A 17,718-nucleotide genomic window follows, 5' to 3' on the forward strand; every position below is an offset into this window, starting at 1 on the left:
CACGGCCCGTTCGTTCTGTTAGATTTTCCCGTTTCCCCTGGGTACCTCCAGCGCGACCATCGCCGACATTCCCGGCGCAGGAACAGCAATTAGTACAGTGTTAAGACGCATCCGGGGAACTAGCGCAGATGTGAAGCCACAGGTGGAATAGGTGGAGTTAGGATGGAGGAAGCCCTTTTCTGGACTGGCTTTTACCAACCTTGAAAGGCTGAACTGAGACTGCTCAAAGCACGGTACCGCAAGGCGTTAATTTCTGCAGTAGATCGTCCCGCTTTTGCGGCTGACTCTCGTGGCTTGATTCCCGCGCTAGGTCGTCGAACGTGTCTTGACGCCATAACGCTGTAATCGATCACCGCGAAACAAATCCTCATGCGTCCTTGTCCCTGGCAACGGTCGTTCCCGAACACGGGGGGAGATGGCGAGATTGACCAATTACTCCAAAGCGATCTAGAAGATCCCGAACAGAGGGTAGATGGTGCCCGTCTTACACACGTCCCCGAAACCCACGTAAGCCCGCGAAGTCCATGAGATTGCAGCGGGGACATGAGGCCACCGTCGCATCATGAAGGCTGATCCGAGGAACACGGCAGCCGAAATCAGCTCGAGCAAGAAAAGTGGCATGACAGAGAGCTGATACTTAGAATTGGAGAGACATTCATCGCAATGCCCTCAGGTCTATATGTGGAGCCAGAGCGTGTTTGGGACCATGGTCATCGACAAGCAACTTCACTCATCACTACAGAATAGCCTCCTCTTTTCATAACTAGCCATAGCCATGAACATCATCATCGTGGGCGCCGGGATCGCCGGCCTCAGTGCTGGAGTTGGTCTGCGCAGGGCAGGCCATAAAGTGACGGTTGGCATTTCTCTTCTCCGCCCCTATAGTTAACGCTCCCTTCTGACAATGGCGCCTAGATTCTCGAGCAATCATCGCTGGTGCACGAAGTGGGCGCGGCCATCACGATCAAGCCCAATGCCTCGCGGGTCCTCCAGTCGTGGGACTATGTCCCGGAGCAGTCCGGCATGGTTGCCATACGCAGGGGCACCCTGATCGACGGCACGAACATGCAGACGTTGATTCCCAACTACTACAAGGACTGCGAATCGACATATGGCCAGCCCATGTACGCCGTCCATCGAGAAGACCTCCACAACCAGCTGAGACTGCTTGCTACTCAAACGGAGGGCGCCGGACGCCCCTGTGACGTCCAGGTGGGGTCCAAGGTTGTCAACTATGTAAGCACGTGAGACAGGCTGCGAGTCGGACTTGGCTGGGATGCTACTAACACGCATGCACCAGGACGCTGAGAATGGCACGGTCACGACCGAAAGCGGCGAGGTCCTGCAGGGCGATCTCATTATTGCCGCCGATGGCGTGCATTCGAAAGCTGTGAAGCACGTCATCGGCGACGGGGTCGTCCAGGTTGGAGATACGGGTTGGGCGTGTATGCGGTGGCTGGTGCCGCGAGAGGAGTTCCTTTCCGACCCAGAGACCGCGCACATGATTCAAGACTCGTCCACGAGGTACTTCACGGCAGCCGGCGGTGCCGCTGGCTTGGTGTGGTACCCGTGTCGAAAGTACGTCGTGTCGTCCCTTCACAAATGCCTGGCGGCCTACTGACCATCTTGGGATTTAGCAACGAGGTGCAGAACTTCTTGTACCTCTCACGGGAATTCGACACCTCCCACGTCGGAGAAGGTATGGATGAGCCCATCTTGTAAATCGGCGAGTGATCCATCACTAATGCTGAGTGTAGATTTCAGAGCGATGGTGGAGTCAAGCCTGCCGGCGGAATATGCTAAGAAGCATTTTGACCCGGCTCTGCAACCTACGTTCAAGTGAGTTTGACCGCGACTGATGCACATGACGTACTTACACATGACGCAGAAAAGCCAGAGACGTGAAGTTCTGGAAACTGGTCGCCAGAGGGCCGATTCCCAAATGGCACAAGGACCGCCTTCTCCTGATTGGCGACGCAGCCCACCCCATGCTCACCTGTAAGCGGGTTTCCCATGCCAGTTAAGGTCCGAAAGGGCGCTTGCTAACTCTAGAAACAGTCCAGGGTCAAGGTGGTGGACAGGCCATTGAGGACGGCGGAGCCCTTAGTGTTCTGTTTGACCAGCTCCATGATACAGGGGCTCTAGAGGATCGGCTGCAACTGTTTGAGCAGGTCAGGCGCAACAGAGGCTCAGCTCTGCAGATTCTTTCCGGCACCAACCCTCCGGCGTCGCAGAGTGTCCGCGATGCTGCCGCCGCGTACCTTCCTGATGGCCAGAGGTTTGATTCCACCGACGAGATTAACGAATACGTGTTCTCGTACGATGTGCTTGGAGAGTCCAAGGCGGCGCTGCTTGCCGCGGCGGCGTAGAAAGTTTGGAAAGAGTGCAAAGTAGGAGGACTTTGGTCGATGACGGAATGTAGCTGGCACTCTACGCAACACATGTAACTACGGAACTCGCAGCTCAATGAATCAATGTCTTTTCTTCTAGGTTGTTGTCGAATGGACTATTTGAAGCAAACACTCCTGATGATCACCGACCAACGTTGAAATACAATCACTCTTGCTGACCCTCCTTTGAACCATGCAGCCACTCCATCAACGAGTCGCGCTCCTGAGTCCTTGCCTACCTCACCCTCCAGATTCTGCTTAGGAGGCGAAGTCGCGTTGTGTCATCCAGGTTGTATGTGTTGCTAGAAGTATATCGAAGCTTATAGTCCTGGGTTAAGATCTGCTTGGCCAGGGTACGATAACTGTAACGAATTACGTGCTTGATCCAGTCCTTTTGAAAGCGAAGCGCTTGGAGTTAAAGAGGTCGTAGCACCGCGGCCTCCAGGTTCATATTGTAGTAACAGGAACAGCCTCCTAGTTACGTTTCTGGTCCTGGATTTCTCGAAATAGTTTCTTAGCCCAGTAGTCAGCTGAGGCTTGTTTCAAGGCTTTGAGACCGAAGTATAAGAAGGGAATCATGAGTGGGTCACGGTTTAAAAGAAAGAGTACAATTATTGGAGGCAAGATATACAGAAGAGTGTAGAAGTTGTAGAGCAAAGTTAAGGCGTAGTAAGGCAGGCTTTTGTAGCTATGCACTTGCCAGAACTGCTTCACATTCAACATCCTAAAATGCCATGGCCGTAAGGGTTGCCTTATCACGGCCTGACAATCGCAAATCCACAAACATTCACCTTTGCAATTTGCTGTCACGTTCTGTAGTCAATAACCTTTAAGGGCTGTGCATTGATGCAGACTTGAAGGTTGAAGCCGTTCATCATAAGAGACTGAAGAGAGGTGTCGGTTGGGGGTGATAATCGTCATATTAGATGCTTAGGCATCTGTACTTTTGATTGCTCTAGAATATATATACAACATCTGCCGTGGTTCCTGAACATTCAACGCACAGATGCGCACAGATGTGCACAGATGTGCACAGACGTGGCCAGGCCGTACAAAAGAGGGGGGGTGGGGGGACGGGAGACTGTAGCTAACCTAGGATCGAACCTCTAATAGTGCCCGGCGCTTTTCAACTCGAACACATCCACAGAGACTCTGCCCGAGGGGAAAGTGGCCTCAAATTCGGCGACATAGTCACCATAACTTAGATATTGGTACTTTGGAGAACTGGTCGAGAACTCCATACGGGCGAAGCCAAGTAGCTTGGGCGGAGTGTAATGGATGTGTCCGCTGACGCTCAGAAGGAGTGGTGTTCCATCGGTAGTATTTAATGTGAAGATGTTGTCGTAAGTCTACAGTCCGCGGCATGATTAGCGTATGCTCATGAGGTACGTAAGGAAGGAGATGTGGCATTGGAGCTACTTACGCTTTCCGTACCATTAGCAGCTAGGGGAAATGTCTCAAATTCCGTCCCGAGTTTCAGAACTTTCCCGCTTATGGCGCCGGTAAAGTTGCCTTGAATTTAGTCAGTCTAACGATCCAATTGCGAAGCCGAGAGAGACGTGGCTTACCGCCTTGATTATTAGCCTGCCCAGTTTGGATTCCATTAGTGGCGTTCACATATGTCGAGGCCTCAACGAATAGGTCGATGTGGACAAATGGGATAAGCGCAGGCGGCTTGAACCGTGTGATGTTCTGTCCAAAGGCGGGTTGTGCGATAAAAGCCAGAGCGGACATGGCCGCAATGGCAAGACGGGCTGGGTTGAGGAGCATCTTCGAAATTGGGATTTTGTTCCTAATTCTGGGTAACGAGTAGCGACTGGAGTTTGATACTGTGTAGTGCTCCTTTCTTAGCAACCTTCTGATGCTTTTGTATCCGCCCAACGGACTCTATGGCGTGCGCCATAGGTACCTATCGTGGAACGGATCTGTCTTACTCAACCTTCCACGAGTCCAAGCATGTCTGCCTAGGAGCGAACGTCACTTCGGGGAAGTCAAAGTCACGAGATTTTGCAAAGTGCTGGTGCTAACTTGGGTGTAAGGATCGCATGCAGGTCTGAGCAGTCCGAGTCCCCGAAGTCCGTACCTGTAGGCCAAGTCGGAGAAGCTCTGGTGCAGAAAAGCAGCTAGGCAATTGACGCGCAAAGTCCGGGCGGATAGCTGAGCCTACTTCGGGGACTGAAGTTCAGGTACGTGACGTCGCCGGCTGTACAGATCCTCAACCCCCTGGCCTGCAGGGCGCCCCCCCTGAACGGACTAGACGCGACCGTGCGTCAAACAAGGGTTTTTACATTCTCTACTGTATAACCCCGGTTCGTGCGTGTCCAGTCCGTTCGAGCGGGACTGTAAGACAAAGGCCGAAACGTCCGCTTAATATTACTGTCAGATCCGCATCAGTCTCATCGCTGTCTCATACTAACAACGACACCATGGCAACAATACAGAAGAAAACAGTCCTGATTACCGGCTGCAGCACCGGCGGCATCGGCTGGGCAATGACCAAGGTCTTTCTCGAGCGGGGCTTCCACGTGTTCGCTACAGCCCGCGATCCGTCCAAGGCTGCCGACCTCTCGGCGCTAAGCAACGTGGACATCCTCGAGCTAGATGTCACCGTTCCGCAGACCATCTCGCAGTGCAAGGACACGGTCACCAAGCGCACGGGCGGGAAGCTCGATGTGCTAGTCAACAACGCCGGAGTCGAGCTCCAAACCCCGCTGCTGGATGTCGACATCACCGAGGCCAAGAAGCTATACGACGTCAACGTCTGGGGCCCTCTCGCCTTGGTCCAGGCGTTTGCCCCCTTGCTGATTGAGGCTAAGGGACTTGTCGTCAACCAAAGCTCCATTGACGCTGTCCTGTCTATGGCGTGGGCGGGTAAGCTTCAACTCCCCACCTAAACCTGTAAGTAGTCGGTGAAAAGCTAATCCGGCGGCCAGGCGTCTTCGCCAGCTCCAAAGCAGCCCAGGCGCGCCTCTCGGAAACCTTGCGGCTCGAGATGGAACCGCTGGGCGTGCGCGTTGTGACAGTCATGTGCGGGTCTGTCGACACGCCCATGTTCGGCAAGCCTGGTGGTCAGATGAAGCTGCCCGAGACGTCGTACTATTACAACGTTTCAGACGCGGCATACAAGGAGCGAATGGACCACCAAGGCAAAGCTATGAAAGTCGACGTGCTTGCCGCTAAGCTGGTCAAGGACATTCTCGGCGGCGCCAGGGGCCCGATCTGGCGTGGGGCGCTTGCTTCACTTGTGCAATTCATTACCTGGGCCTTCCCTGGGTGGTATGTCGACAAGTTAGTCAACGGCGAACGGGGCTTGGAGCATGTCAAACGTTTATAGGATATGTTAGAGAAGAGGAGGTTACAGGAGCAGCTGAAAAGGGATGCATTATACCGATAGTACGAATGGTGGTCTCTGTTCACATTTTAGTTAATTCATCACAAGCATGTACTTATTCATGTCATACTAGAGATGATCAAGTGCTTGAGATAAAGTGGGGTAACAATATCAGGAGAGGACGAGCTGTCCGGCTGAAATGAGTCTCCACAGGTGGGTTCCTCTAAGAATTGGGTTTCGGAGAGTTCGGACAGACTAACAGAAGTAGCTTGAGAAGACATGGTTTTTACAAGAGCGGTGTCTGGATTGATCCAACGGTCTTCCCTCCTGCTGCAGATGGTGCTTCTCGGGATTATGGCAATCTCACTTCACTTCCTTTGGACTGTAATGACAGAGGTTTATATTTTGCAAGCAAGGATTTTTCGGCTTTCTTTCTGAAAAGTTTGGCTGTCAAATGTAGATGAATATCAATCTTCGGACCGCCATATGGTGTAAGATCACAGAATAAAGCCTTACGTTCGGAATGATATTCCAATGTAAAGTAAAACCCCGTTATAGTGATATGTTTTTTTCGGAGGGGTTGTATCGCTCCAGAGAGTATCACTGTATAAAGAGTCACGTGTGTGTGATTTGTAGGCCAGTGACCCGAAAACAGCAAGATCCTAGGGGAGTACATGTGCCACGGACCACCAGCTCATACAAAATTGTCATAGCCAATACAAAATTGGACGGTCTGGCGAAGACTATCACTGTATGGAATATATCACTATCCCCAGAAAACACTACTCCGGGGTTTTACAGTATCCTCACTCCGGTTAATATGACCTCCCTCACTTCCTAAGCACCACCTCCACGATGCTGGACGCTCCTTGTCCGTGCACCTTCTTCACCACCAGCCTCTCATCTGCCGCCTTGAACAAGGCCTCCCACTCCACTTTGGTTCGCTCCTTAGCTCCCAGCTCCACCATCATCATCACGTCCATCTGACGCATGCCGCGCTCCTCGTGCAGCGGCACTCCGCTCCCCAGGCTGGGGAGCACCCTGTCACTGATGATGAGCGGGGTCTCTGGGGCGGCGGCCTCGAGGGCGGGCACTAGCGCGCGGGCGATGCGCACAGAGTCGGCGTCGCTCCAGTTATGGAAGACGTGGCGGAGGAAGAAGCCGGCTACGGGACCGCGAGTGGTGAGGCGTTCGGGCGGCGGCTGCGGCTTGAAGAAGTCCTGCTCCAGCAGCTCGATGCGGCCGGCCACGGCAGGGTCCTCGGCCTCGAGGAGGCGCCGGCCCTGGACAAGCATGTCAGGCACGCCGTCCTGCACGAGGAAGTTGAGGTGTGGGAAGCGGTGCGCGAGGGCGATGGCGATGTGCCCGCTGCCGCCGCCCACGTCGACGACGGTGCCATTGAGGGTGTCCCACGGGAACAGGTCAGCGAGTGCGCTTGGTTTACGGTCGACTGTTTTGTTTCATTAGTCACTGATGATCTAACGTGAAAAAGAGGGAATTCGAGATTTACGTACCACCCGCAACACCGGCCATGGCCTTGGCGAACCGAGCAGCGTGATCCGGGTGCTGCTCGTAGTACTCAAACATGGAGGCGCCAAGGCGCGTCCTGAAGGGCGAATGCTCGACGTCGGATTTGTGAGGCGACGCCTTGATGGTGTCGGAGGTCGAAGAGGCGGCCTTGAAGATCTCGTCCATCCCAAAATGCCCGGCAGCCCTCAGGTTCTCGTCCCGTTTGAAGACGGCGCTCATGGCCGTGTGCGCGAACCACCCTTCCTTGACCTCCCTGAAGACGCGATGCGTGCACAGCAGCCTCAGCACCTGGCGCGCGCGACTTGCATCCATGCCCGCCTGGCGGGCGATTTTTTCCACGGCGATGCCATCTTCCGACTCGGGCACAATGGTGAAGAAGCCAAATTCGAACGCGACCTGGAAGGCAGCCAGGTCGTTGCTGAAACAGATGAGGCTGCGCACTGTGCGGCGCGGCCCGACGACGAGCAGCTTCAGATCGTCGAGCGATGCCACGAGGCGGCTGCGCAGGGCGGCTTGTTCCGGCGTGTCCGGGATCTCCGCCGAGTCGGGCTCAAAGCTTGGCGAGGGGAGACCCTGGGAAGCGAGCAGCGTCTTGATGTTGGCCGCATTGTCGACAATGTCCAGCGCCAGAGTGAGGATGTCGGTGGAGGGGGAAGAGGTCTCATTCACGTGCTTGGTACCGTTGGTACCGTTGATGGCGTTGGTCGTCATGATTGCGCCGGTGTGCTGGCTTGCTGGGCTGGGCGTAGAAGTTGTAGGTAGGATGTTTACTCTTCACTTTTCATGTATGATGGCTCGGCACCTGAAAAGACTATAAAGACTCTCCAGGCTCAACACCTGTGAGGTTCTAAATGCATGTGGTTGGTTGTGTAGTCCGCAGCTCGAACTCGCGTTCCCCGGTTCTCACTAGTCGGACTTCAGGCAGACAGAGATAGAAGGGTCTCACTCCTCGGACTTCAGGCTGACAGAGACAGAAGGACCTGTAGACGATTCTACACTCCTGTAATACGGACCCTTTAGCCTTCCCGACGGGAATATGCTGGTTGGCTGATCCCCGAACTGCATCCATGGATCCCCGAGACCCACCCACACGTGGCAGCCCGCAACTCTGGAAGAACGGCGACCCCAGATCAGTGTCACGCTAGATCTAAGTCCCTTCCCGAGGCCCAAGGTGACCCTGTCCCACGCCGGAACCAGGAACCAGGCACCAAGACCGTGATGCTGACGAGATATTCAACGGTCGCGTAGACAGCCAACCGGTATCGTGCTTTCGCGTTCCCAGCTTGCGGCCACGATGGCTTGTCGGAGGAGCTTCTTGAGCCTCCTACGTCGGTCAGGAATCGTCATGTCATCAGTCCCCGCGCCACTCATCCTTGCACCATTCCTGTCTAGGTAAAATTAGAGCTTCAGCTATACCTAAAGCGCAATAATCGCCTTGAAGCAAAGGCTGCCGAACCCCGTGAGATCGGGAAGGAAGGGGAGAATTGGCATGGAAACCTGGAAGAACTCCGACTCAACATCATCATCACTCCATATCCCAATTTCGGGGATACGGAAATACGCCAGGCAACATGCCATGAGACTTAAAGGAAGCAATGACGCCCAAACACCAAACTCCCCCTCATCAAGCCACTGTCACTCGCGAATCGTAACCATGACACTTTCTTTCCTCTCCCTGCTGGCCCTCGCAGCAGCAGGCGCTTCAGCCTTCTCCATCGGCCGTACCGCCAACCCAGCCAGCAGATCCGCAGCCCTTACCGGCCGCGATACCAGCGGTCTGACCCCTGGATGCAAGAACACCCCGACATCCCGCAAATGCTGGGGCCAATACGACATCAATACCAACTACTATGACACCATCTTCCACACGGGCCGCACAGTTGAGTACTGGCTCAATGTCGAGGAGATTGACTGCGCGCCAGACGGGTACAAGCGGAAATGCATGGTCGCCAACGGGACCATGCCCGGCCCAGCAATCACAGCGGACTGGGGTGACGACGTTGTCGTGCACGTGACCAACAACATCGCAACCAATGGCACGGCCATCCATTTCCATGGCATACGCCAGCTGAACAACAATCAGTACGACGGGACCCCCGGCGTCACCCAATGCCCCATACCCCCCGGAGAAAGCATGACGTACAAGTTCCACGCCAGCCAGTACGGCACCTCGATGTGGCACAGCCACTTCAGTGTGCAGTACAGCATGGGGTTGCATGGGCCCCTAGTCATCAACGGCCCGGCAACGGCTGACTACGATGAGGACCTCGGGAGCGTCTTCATGACAGACTGGGGCCACGAGACGGAATTTGACATCTGGGCCACTGTCGCCACTTTCAACGTCACATTTGATGGCGCGCTCACCGGTCTGGTCAACGGCTTGAACACGGGAAATTGCACGGATGCTCCTGCGAACGAGCGCGATCCAAACTGCCTCAATGAGGGCAAGAAGTTCGAACTTGCCTTTGAGGCAGGCAAGAAGTACCGCCTGCGGATCATCAACATCGCCACCGAGGCGTGGTTCCAGTTCAGCATTGACGGGCACAGAATGACGGTGATAGCGGCCGACCTAGTGCCGATTGTGCCGTACGAGACGGACAGCGTGCTGGTCAATATGGGACAGCGGTACGATATCATCGTCGAGGCGAATGCGGCACCGGACGACTACTGGCTGCGAAGCGGGTTCGTCAGCTCTTGCATACCCAACGGCGCCCCCGAAAACATCACCGGTATTGTAAGATACAACAAGGATAGCACCAAAACCCCTACGAGTGTGAGTACCGTCGTCCGCCAAGCATTCTGCCTGGACGAGTCGGCCGCGAGCGTGGTACCGTGGTTGCCGATTGACGTGACAAATATGAATGGGGGCATCTCGTCCGAGAATGTGACGGGAGAGTACCAAGATAAAAAGTTCCTCAGATGGTCCTTCAATATGGCCGAGGGGGGTTTTATGTGGACGAACTGGTCGGAACCAGCGCTGGGAGATGTCGTATCTGGGAACTTAGGCGCCATTCCGAAGTCGGACAACGTTTTCCCGGTCGGGGTGAGTGCATTCCGCCCGTGATGAATTGAATCCAGGGGGCTTAATACTGACGCCGGCTACCAGCTTTCAAACCCTTCCACAGCGGCTCCCTCCAAGAACACGAGCAGCGAGCTCGATTGGACCATCCTCGTACTCGAAGAGCTGACGCCCATCCCAGGGTAAGTGCACATGATGCTCAATCCGTCGCGTCCTCTGCTTACCAACCCTACCACACAGTATCTCTCACCCCATGCACCTCCACGGTCACGACTTCGTCGTGCTCGCGTCTGGCATCGCCAAGTGGGACGGGACGACCGACGCCTGGCAATTCAAGAATCCGCTGCGCCGCGACACTGCCGTTTTGCCGCCGAACGGCCATATCGTCCTCGGATGGCCACTCGACAACCCGGGGATATGGGCCCTGCACTGCCACATTCCCTGGCATAGCAGCCAGGGCTTTGCGGCCACGATCCTAGAGTCGCCGTCCCTGATTACGGGAAGCGGCGCCACGAGCGACTGGACAAAGGACGGTGCGCCGCAATGCGAGAAGTGGAACAAATGGTATCCGACCTCGCCATACAAGCAGGACGACTCGGGCATTTAGGGTTGGGGCGGGGCCGTCATGTTGCATATTACCTACTTGTGGGCGCATCATAATTCGGTGTTTGGGGCTGAGCTTTGTTGGACGTCGCATGTTGCAGGTTTTTAGTGACGTTTGATGGTATTTGGAGGTAGACTGGATGGAGGCACTCGAAAAAGCATTAGACTGGACTGAGTTTCTTTTTTGGATAGAGAGGATTTGAGGCTGTAGATAATCGTAGCGCTCCAATGGTTTTTCGTAAGATTTGGAAGTCCCCCTTTCCGGCCTCTAATTGATACGAAAAGTAGTTCCACGTAATAGTCACGTGATGGGTGCTTCATATCCTCGTAACATTCTTGACATGTCTAGTTATTCTAGAGCCCTTGGATGGACGGATGGTCTTCGTCGCAGCAGAGGCGACGAACTTCATTATTTCAAAAAGTATTAAGGATAAGAAACTCTTGCTCTACAGCGAGTAGTAACAGAGCATGAGCCTAACGAACTGAAACAGGTAGTACGATATCCCAATGTGCACCCAAGCAATTCCCTTTCCCGTTCAGGAACCTGAGCTGCTCATGCGCCAGCCTGAGCTGTGGCTGTGCTGGGTGAGCGCATCCTGAGTCGAGACTGAGCGCATCTGAGCCGAGACTGAGCAGCTCGTTAGAACCCAGTTTTGGGACCCGTATTCGATGGGGAGGATTGAGACTGGGGTCTTCACCCTGCCTTGGAATGCCCATTTCCGGGCCCGTAGGCCTGCTAGGTCCCAGTTTTAGGGCCCCAACTCTCAAGTAAACTTACCCTCAATGAAAAACAGCCCAAGGCTGATCTGCGCCACTTTATCATCCATGCAAGGGCAGAGCCACAAGTAGCTGACAAGTTCCAACATCCACTAGGGGTCCAGAGGCTATATTATTGCCAAATAATCTTTAGAATAGTACACATTAAGGCGCAAGCTAAACGGATTTATAATAAAAAGAATAATAGATCGGATACCCAATTAGGCATAGCGTCGTTGGGGGGGGGGGGGGGGGGTGGTGCGGATAGAATTTTAGAGGGGGTGCGAATAGAGAAAAGGGGGGTGCAATTAGGCAGGTCCATACTATATACTTGCACCCCGCGTTAAGCAGTACAACCCCTCTCCGCACTACAAAGGCGCGTTAATTGATAATGTACACGATCACGTTACTAGCACGCAATGCTTGCAGAATCCATGTCATTCAGACTCGTACTATTACTATAGTCGCGTTGGATAATCTAAGTATAACGACATTAGGACTAGCAAGATACGGACACAGCGCCTCTATAGAGCTCACGAAGCTCGAAAAGAGCTCGATGGAAACAGTGCTGCATATAATATCGTATACACAACCTAGAACTACACATATACGAGCTATCGCTGCATCAATAATCATCTTCCGTGCTACTGTTCGCAGGCCCAACAGACATCGCAAGGGGGACAATATCCCTGATCTCCCGACTAATCATCATGCCCTTCCCCTTAACCATCTCTTTGATCATAAAGTTGGTCACAAAGCTCAAACCAAGCATCTCGCCCTTCTTCACCAACTCCCACGTTCCCACCGTTTGAGACTAGTTGGGGCGCTGATATGACCATAACACTTAACGTATCCATTATCCTGAACTGTCATGAAATCATCCAGTTTAACAGAAGCAGATTTGGTGTCAAGATCATTGTCATTCTTGCAAATACACCATAGCGTGGTATTGTGATCAGGCGATTCTGGACCATTGAAAAAGCAGCCATGGCAATTCTGTGTATATTGTCCACTGCAACGCTCGAGATTAGTATCATCCATTCTCTAGGAAAACCATTTACTGCCGTAGGTAAAACTTACTTGTCTGCGGGTATTAGGGCTCCATTGTCGTAACGCAGGCAAAGTCCAAGTTCCTCCTGGGTCCGCACTCCCTTTCCGTCCTTGTCGGTACAGGTTGCCACAAGGAGGTGGTCGCCCTTAATGTCTATCTGTGATAGCGTCAGTTGTTTTGTCATGTGTTATAGTACTTACTAAAGAAATAGGGAGGCTCACATCCTTGTATCGCTCGGTATATTTGCCGCCAGCAATACTTGCGACGAAAGTTTCTCTGTTCTCTACTATTGAGGTGAAGGCTGCAATGCTATGTTTACCGTATGCCGTGCCCTTGGGATGGAAGGTCCGCACCATGGGGAATGGGACGGCGTCGCCTCCCGATGTAGTGAAGTTTCCCTGAATCGCGGCCAGAAGGGCTTCGAACGTCGGATACTTGTCGGCACCCTCCCACTCCCATAGCGGCGGTGATGTGTCGGACACGGTTGCGATGTCTATGTTTTGCCCAGGGAAGACAAAATCCAGAAGCAGCTGCCCGGGGTCCACGTTTCCGGCCGGGTATAGGTTAGTAGGATCGCCTGGCCCTTCAGATGGAGTGTTGAACTTGGCATAAGGGGACCAGAACCATGTTTCGTAGTCGGTCATATCCCTGGTAGTATGCCAACTCTTGCAGTAGCAATGGCCATTGTACCAACTATCCATATCTTCGATAAAGATCACTCCTATGCGTTCCAGATCCTGTGCGGCGGCCTTAATTACTGCGTTAACAGCCCGGACGAAGCCATTAAGTTGCTTGCGGAGATCCCTGGTAAGCTTAGGATTACTCATCCACCACCAGTAGGCCCAGGTGAATTTGTCGCAAGCCGTAGTTTCTTCGTTGAAAAAGGTGATGTAGCTGAGAACGTAGACCTGGAAGCTTTCTCTCGGATTAGCGCCTCCTGCTTCTCTTCCTGCACGCGCAACGTTGAATAAGGCAACATTAATCTTCTCGCGAAGGCTGCCGTTGTCGATCTCTTTCTAAAGGTCTCTGAGGGTCTCTTGGCAATCTCCCGCCTTCTAAGCTCGGTAGACACAGTCTATTAAGATTCTGTTTTCCACAATATTAACAAGAAATTGCAAAAACAGTTGAAACATCTATGGGGTGTCTCACTTTCCCAGCTTAGCGTCATTGCCTCCAATCGTCACAACTGCAAGCTAAGGCTTTCCAAAGGGCTGAGCACGGGGCAGATCCTTGTTGTTCTCCTTATAATCCCCTATTATCAGTTGTTCCGTGACAAGTTCCACAGTTTTGTCGCCAGTGTAAGCAGGGAAGCTGAAGCGGGGAAGTGTCCTGTCCCCATTAATGAATTGCCAGTTATCTGCATCGGTGGATATTTGCATCGGGTAGGCTCGCTTGCCACGAAGAGCGTCTCCGGCTATACGTTCTTGCATGCCATTGCCTACTACTTATAAGTATAGGATTTGCAAGAATAATATTATAGCACCTACATCCAGTGCCCGCTGTATACGAGTCACCAACAGCAATAAACTCCTTAATCCTTTAATTCGGCTTGGAATATGGTACAAATAATGGAGAGCTTAGCTTAGCCGAGATGAATTAGGCTGCTGCGCGGAAGTTAAAGTTGGTTAGTACAGCGCTCTGGCTTAATACGGCGGCAACAAGTCCTAACAGGGAGAAAATCCTTAAAGACATCGCGGCCCGCGCTGTATATAGTTGAAATAATAGAAAAAAGGGGAGAGCAATAAAGCTAAAAGTGTTAAGACTGAATTAAAGCCTTATTTTCGGTCTACTGTTAGGAAATTATAGTAAAGGGATAATTAAAGAGCAAATTTATAAAGACTTTTATAATTACTTAAGGCTGGCATATTTCTATAGGATTATTTGGCAGGGTTTGCGCCTTATATGCGCTCTATTATATAGATCAAAGATAATGTTTCTTAGCTAAATATAATCTCAGGGCGCAGTATAATAGGAGGGAAGTTAGGTTAATATAAACAAGACTTTTATACTGGGTTGGAGGCCTTCTGTCTCAGCTTTAGTATTGCAATGTCAAGAATAGTCTAATACTCTTAAAAATAGACAATGCTATTATATAACAGGCAAAACCAAGGACCTAATATAGGGCTAAGGATGGTAGTAGAGGATTTTAAAACGGGAGCAGCAGCTTGCTGGTGTGGTAATGAAAAGGCAGAGACAAGGGGGAGCCTTGGTGAGGGAGCGTAGGCAGAGGCGAAATGTGAGTGCGGCGGCTACGAGGGGGCAGGGTAATAGGAGAGTGGCGGCAGGGGAAGGGGGATAGGGAGAAACCGGGGGACGGAAATCGAGTCCATTGAGTGAGGAGAGCAGTCATCGGCTTGATGCTGGGCCGTTGTTGGAGGCGATGCGGAGGTGACGTTGGAGACCCTACTGGGGCGAAGTTGATGCTGCTGGATGTGGCTGGGAGAGGGGTGGAGGTGGGAGTTTCAGGACATGGAGGGACCGGGAAGAATGCAAGAAATGTGGGTGCGGCGAGAGTAAAAGCCGTTGGGGGATTCTTTACAACATGAGGGGCGATGCTGCCGGATGTGGCTGGGGGAGGCGCGGAGATGGGAGTTTCAAGACGTGGAGAGACCGGGAAGGATGCGAGTGATACGAGTGCGGCGAAGGTGAAAGGTGTTGGGATTCTTTGCAACGTTGAAGGCGATGCTGCGGCGCCTTTAGAAGCAATGTTGAGGCGACGTTGGAGGCGATGCTGGGGCGACGTTGATGCTGCTGGATGTAGCTGGGGGAGGCGTGGAGAGAGGAGTTTCAGGACGCGGAGAGACAGGGAAGAATGCGAATGGTGCGGGTGCGGCGAGAGTAAAAGGTATCAGGGAATTCTTTACAACGCCGGATGCGACCCCAGGGGCGAAATTAAGGCGAAGTCAGAGGCGATGGTGCAAAATATAGCTGGGGGAGGCGTAGAGATGCAGGGAAGGATGCGAATAATGCGGGTGCGGCGAGGGTAAAAGGTGTTGGGGAGCTCTTTGACAACGTTGGAGGCGATGCTAAGACGGCGGTGGAGGCGAGGCTCCTAGCTTCAGCTGGGGGAGGCGCGGAGATAGAAGGCGGAGGAACCGGGAAGGCTGCGAATGATGCGGCTGCGGCGAAAGTGAGAAGTGTTGGGGGGCTCTTTACCACGTTGGAGGTTTGGTTACAACGTTGGCGATGCGAGGGCTCAAAGGAAGTAGGATGAATCCATGCATTGAGATCATAAAAAGGTAAATACAGGGAGAGGAGGTTGGGAGGATCGAAGGATGCGTGTGGTGTTGAGGCACGCCAGAGCCTTCGGGCCGACGTCCGACCCGCTCAGCCTAAGGATTTCACGTGATCCTGTGGAAGGGCGGCATATTTATTCATTCCCAGCATAGCAAACCTGAAACAATCTGTGGCTATGTAACTACCCAGCCTACTAGCCATCTTGAGTACGTGGCAACTTGATTCACTCCTTCCAACGCTATCGACTTTGACATCCAAAATTCATAGCTTTCAATTCACATCGCACAGACTGGATATCTGGCCAACTCTCAATGAGGTCAGCTCTCGTACAAACACTTGCGCTTTGCACCATCCCGACTGCCTTTGCGGCCGCTACCTCCTTAACCTCAATCACCCACCAGAAGCCCATAGCCCAGGTCGAAGTCATGGCTGCACCAGAGGGCGCGCTCAAAGTTCCCGGACACAATAATGCTACTTACGGCCCAATTCCCAAGGCCTCGCAACTGTTTAAAATTGAATTTCTCGAGATTGCTCCATCGCCCATTCCCACGTAAGTTGATAACGTCTTTCTTTTTTCCCTCAACCCATGCTGGACCATGATCAAAATGAGTAGGTCACAACTGATAGAATGATTAAAGCGATCGAATCTTCTTCACGCTCCTCCGGGGCAAGATCTTTCCATCCAAGACGAAGGACTCGGCCGATCTTGATAAGCTCCTCACCAACGCGACCCTCACTATGACCATGTCCGCCATTCTATCGAATGGTGAGGTTGAGGACCCACAGAGCTACACTGCACCCCTCCACACCACAGGATATAGCCTCGGGGGTCAACTCTCAATCCGCAATTCCACGGGCGCGTACACGGAGCATCTGAGCAGCAGCGGCCACAACGATATCCTAACCGATTGTCAGCTTCCGACTATGTTCATACGGACCGGAACGTGGACTTTTGAGATCGTTGCTGAGCTCGAAGATGGGACTTGTTTGTTTGCGATAGCATTGACGCAGTGGTTAGAGGGCGGGGCGAAGTGGTGAGAGTATGACGGCTAGCAACGCACTACAAGCCTCACTATCGTTGAAATATCGAGTATAAACTACAGACCAGAGAGTACATAGTACAATGTACTGTAGTAAGCAGCACCTCGAGTCAATTTCGAAACTAGTTCTACCAGTATCCACGAATACAATTTTGATGACTGAACGGTTTCTGGTGTAAACCAGCCTGAACATTCTCTATTTCCCCATCTTCTGTGACAGATACTGCATAGGACCCAGCCGCAGCAGCTCGGCATCTTTTGCCATGACCTCTGTAACGTTATTTTCCGCATAATCTCGTAGCAGGTTTGCGATCCGTGGATTGGAGACTGACAAGATCCTCGCTGCTAGCAAAGCCGCATTGGTCGAATTGTTGATTCCAACCGTAGCAACAGGTTCTCCTCGAGGCATCTGCGTCATGCTCCATTGGCTGTCTAGGCCGTCAAGGTGGCCCGCAGCAACTGGGCATCCTAGGGGCAGCCTCCTCCTGTGCTGGGCTCTGTACCTGGGTAGCAGGGCTCGTACGGTGTTGTGTGAGCCATTTCCGTAAGCGCCGTCAAAAGGTGAAAGAAATGCTGGTGCTTGAAGGCGGCAAAGATTCGCCGTCGAACCGGATCATACTTCAACTGGCTTCCGACTGCCTCAGAGGGAGCAAGCTCACCAAGGCTTTCATCTTCACAGAAGGAGACAGATTGGGACATCGGAGCCAAAGACTCAGGTTAAATTGATGTGAACTCTGATTTCTATAGACGTCTAGCTAGTT

At 52.8% G+C, this 17,718-nt stretch overlaps 7 protein-coding genes across 7 annotated transcripts; 4 read left to right on the top strand and 3 right to left on the bottom strand.

Moving 5' to 3' along the window:
- Positions 1 to 357: 357 nt before the first annotated feature.
- Positions 358 to 2,489, top strand: BDZ99DRAFT_467808 (salicylate hydroxylase-like protein). Its single transcript, XM_033721103.1, has 7 exons — positions 358 to 856; positions 916 to 1,236; positions 1,301 to 1,578; positions 1,638 to 1,699; positions 1,758 to 1,839; positions 1,889 to 1,998; positions 2,059 to 2,489. Exons 1-7 carry the CDS (start codon positions 776 to 778, stop codon positions 2,367 to 2,369), a joined length of 1,245 nt encoding a protein of 414 aa, XP_033571086.1. The 5' UTR covers positions 358 to 775; the 3' UTR covers positions 2,370 to 2,489.
- An 804-nt stretch (positions 2,490 to 3,293) lies between these two features.
- BDZ99DRAFT_467809 (uncharacterized protein) lies at positions 3,294 to 4,296 on the bottom strand. Its single transcript, XM_033721104.1, has 3 exons — positions 3,959 to 4,296; positions 3,814 to 3,902; positions 3,294 to 3,739 (listed from the first exon to the last, which is right to left on the bottom strand). Exons 1-3 carry the CDS (start codon positions 4,158 to 4,160, stop codon positions 3,497 to 3,499), a joined length of 534 nt encoding a protein of 177 aa, XP_033571087.1. The 5' UTR covers positions 4,161 to 4,296; the 3' UTR covers positions 3,294 to 3,496.
- Positions 4,297 to 4,816: 520 nt separating this feature from the next.
- Positions 4,817 to 5,724, top strand: BDZ99DRAFT_526158 (NAD(P)-binding protein; the record flags this gene model as incomplete). Its single annotated transcript, XM_033726106.1, has 2 exons — positions 4,817 to 5,261; positions 5,324 to 5,724. The coding sequence occupies 2 exons, from the start codon at positions 4,817 to 4,819 to the stop codon at positions 5,722 to 5,724; spliced, it is 846 nt and encodes a 281-aa protein (XP_033571088.1).
- A 538-nt stretch (positions 5,725 to 6,262) lies between these two features.
- On the bottom strand, positions 6,263 to 8,086 carry BDZ99DRAFT_452688 (O-methyltransferase). The gene is made up of 2 exons (XM_033718290.1): positions 7,248 to 8,086; positions 6,263 to 7,171 (listed from the first exon to the last, which is right to left on the bottom strand). The coding sequence occupies exons 1-2, from the start codon at positions 7,960 to 7,962 to the stop codon at positions 6,552 to 6,554; spliced, it is 1,335 nt and encodes a 444-aa protein (XP_033571089.1). The 5' UTR covers positions 7,963 to 8,086; the 3' UTR covers positions 6,263 to 6,551.
- Positions 8,087 to 8,905: 819 nt separating this feature from the next.
- On the top strand, positions 8,906 to 10,877 carry BDZ99DRAFT_526160 (uncharacterized protein; the record flags this gene model as incomplete). Its single annotated transcript, XM_033726107.1, has 3 exons — positions 8,906 to 10,294; positions 10,358 to 10,452; positions 10,511 to 10,877. 3 exons carry the CDS (start codon positions 8,906 to 8,908, stop codon positions 10,875 to 10,877), a joined length of 1,851 nt encoding a protein of 616 aa, XP_033571090.1.
- Positions 10,878 to 12,268: 1,391 nt separating this feature from the next.
- Positions 12,269 to 13,848, bottom strand: BDZ99DRAFT_502918 (uncharacterized protein; the record flags this gene model as incomplete). Its single annotated transcript, XM_033723927.1, has 4 exons — positions 12,269 to 12,641; positions 12,710 to 12,837; positions 12,881 to 13,629; positions 13,830 to 13,848. 4 exons carry the CDS (start codon positions 13,846 to 13,848, stop codon positions 12,413 to 12,415), a joined length of 1,125 nt encoding a protein of 374 aa, XP_033571091.1. The 3' UTR covers positions 12,269 to 12,412.
- Positions 13,849 to 16,205: 2,357 nt separating this feature from the next.
- BDZ99DRAFT_426398 (uncharacterized protein) lies at positions 16,206 to 17,093 on the top strand. The gene is made up of 2 exons (XM_033717121.1): positions 16,206 to 16,467; positions 16,556 to 17,093. The coding sequence occupies exons 1-2, from the start codon at positions 16,229 to 16,231 to the stop codon at positions 16,953 to 16,955; spliced, it is 639 nt and encodes a 212-aa protein (XP_033571092.1). The 5' UTR covers positions 16,206 to 16,228; the 3' UTR covers positions 16,956 to 17,093.
- Positions 17,094 to 17,718: the final 625 nt, after the last annotated feature.

This window comes from Mytilinidion resinicola (assembly GCF_010093595.1).
Source record: "Mytilinidion resinicola strain CBS 304.34 unplaced genomic scaffold BDZ99scaffold_24, whole genome shotgun sequence".
Lineage (NCBI taxonomy): Eukaryota > Fungi > Ascomycota > Dothideomycetes > Mytilinidiales > Mytilinidiaceae > Mytilinidion > Mytilinidion resinicola.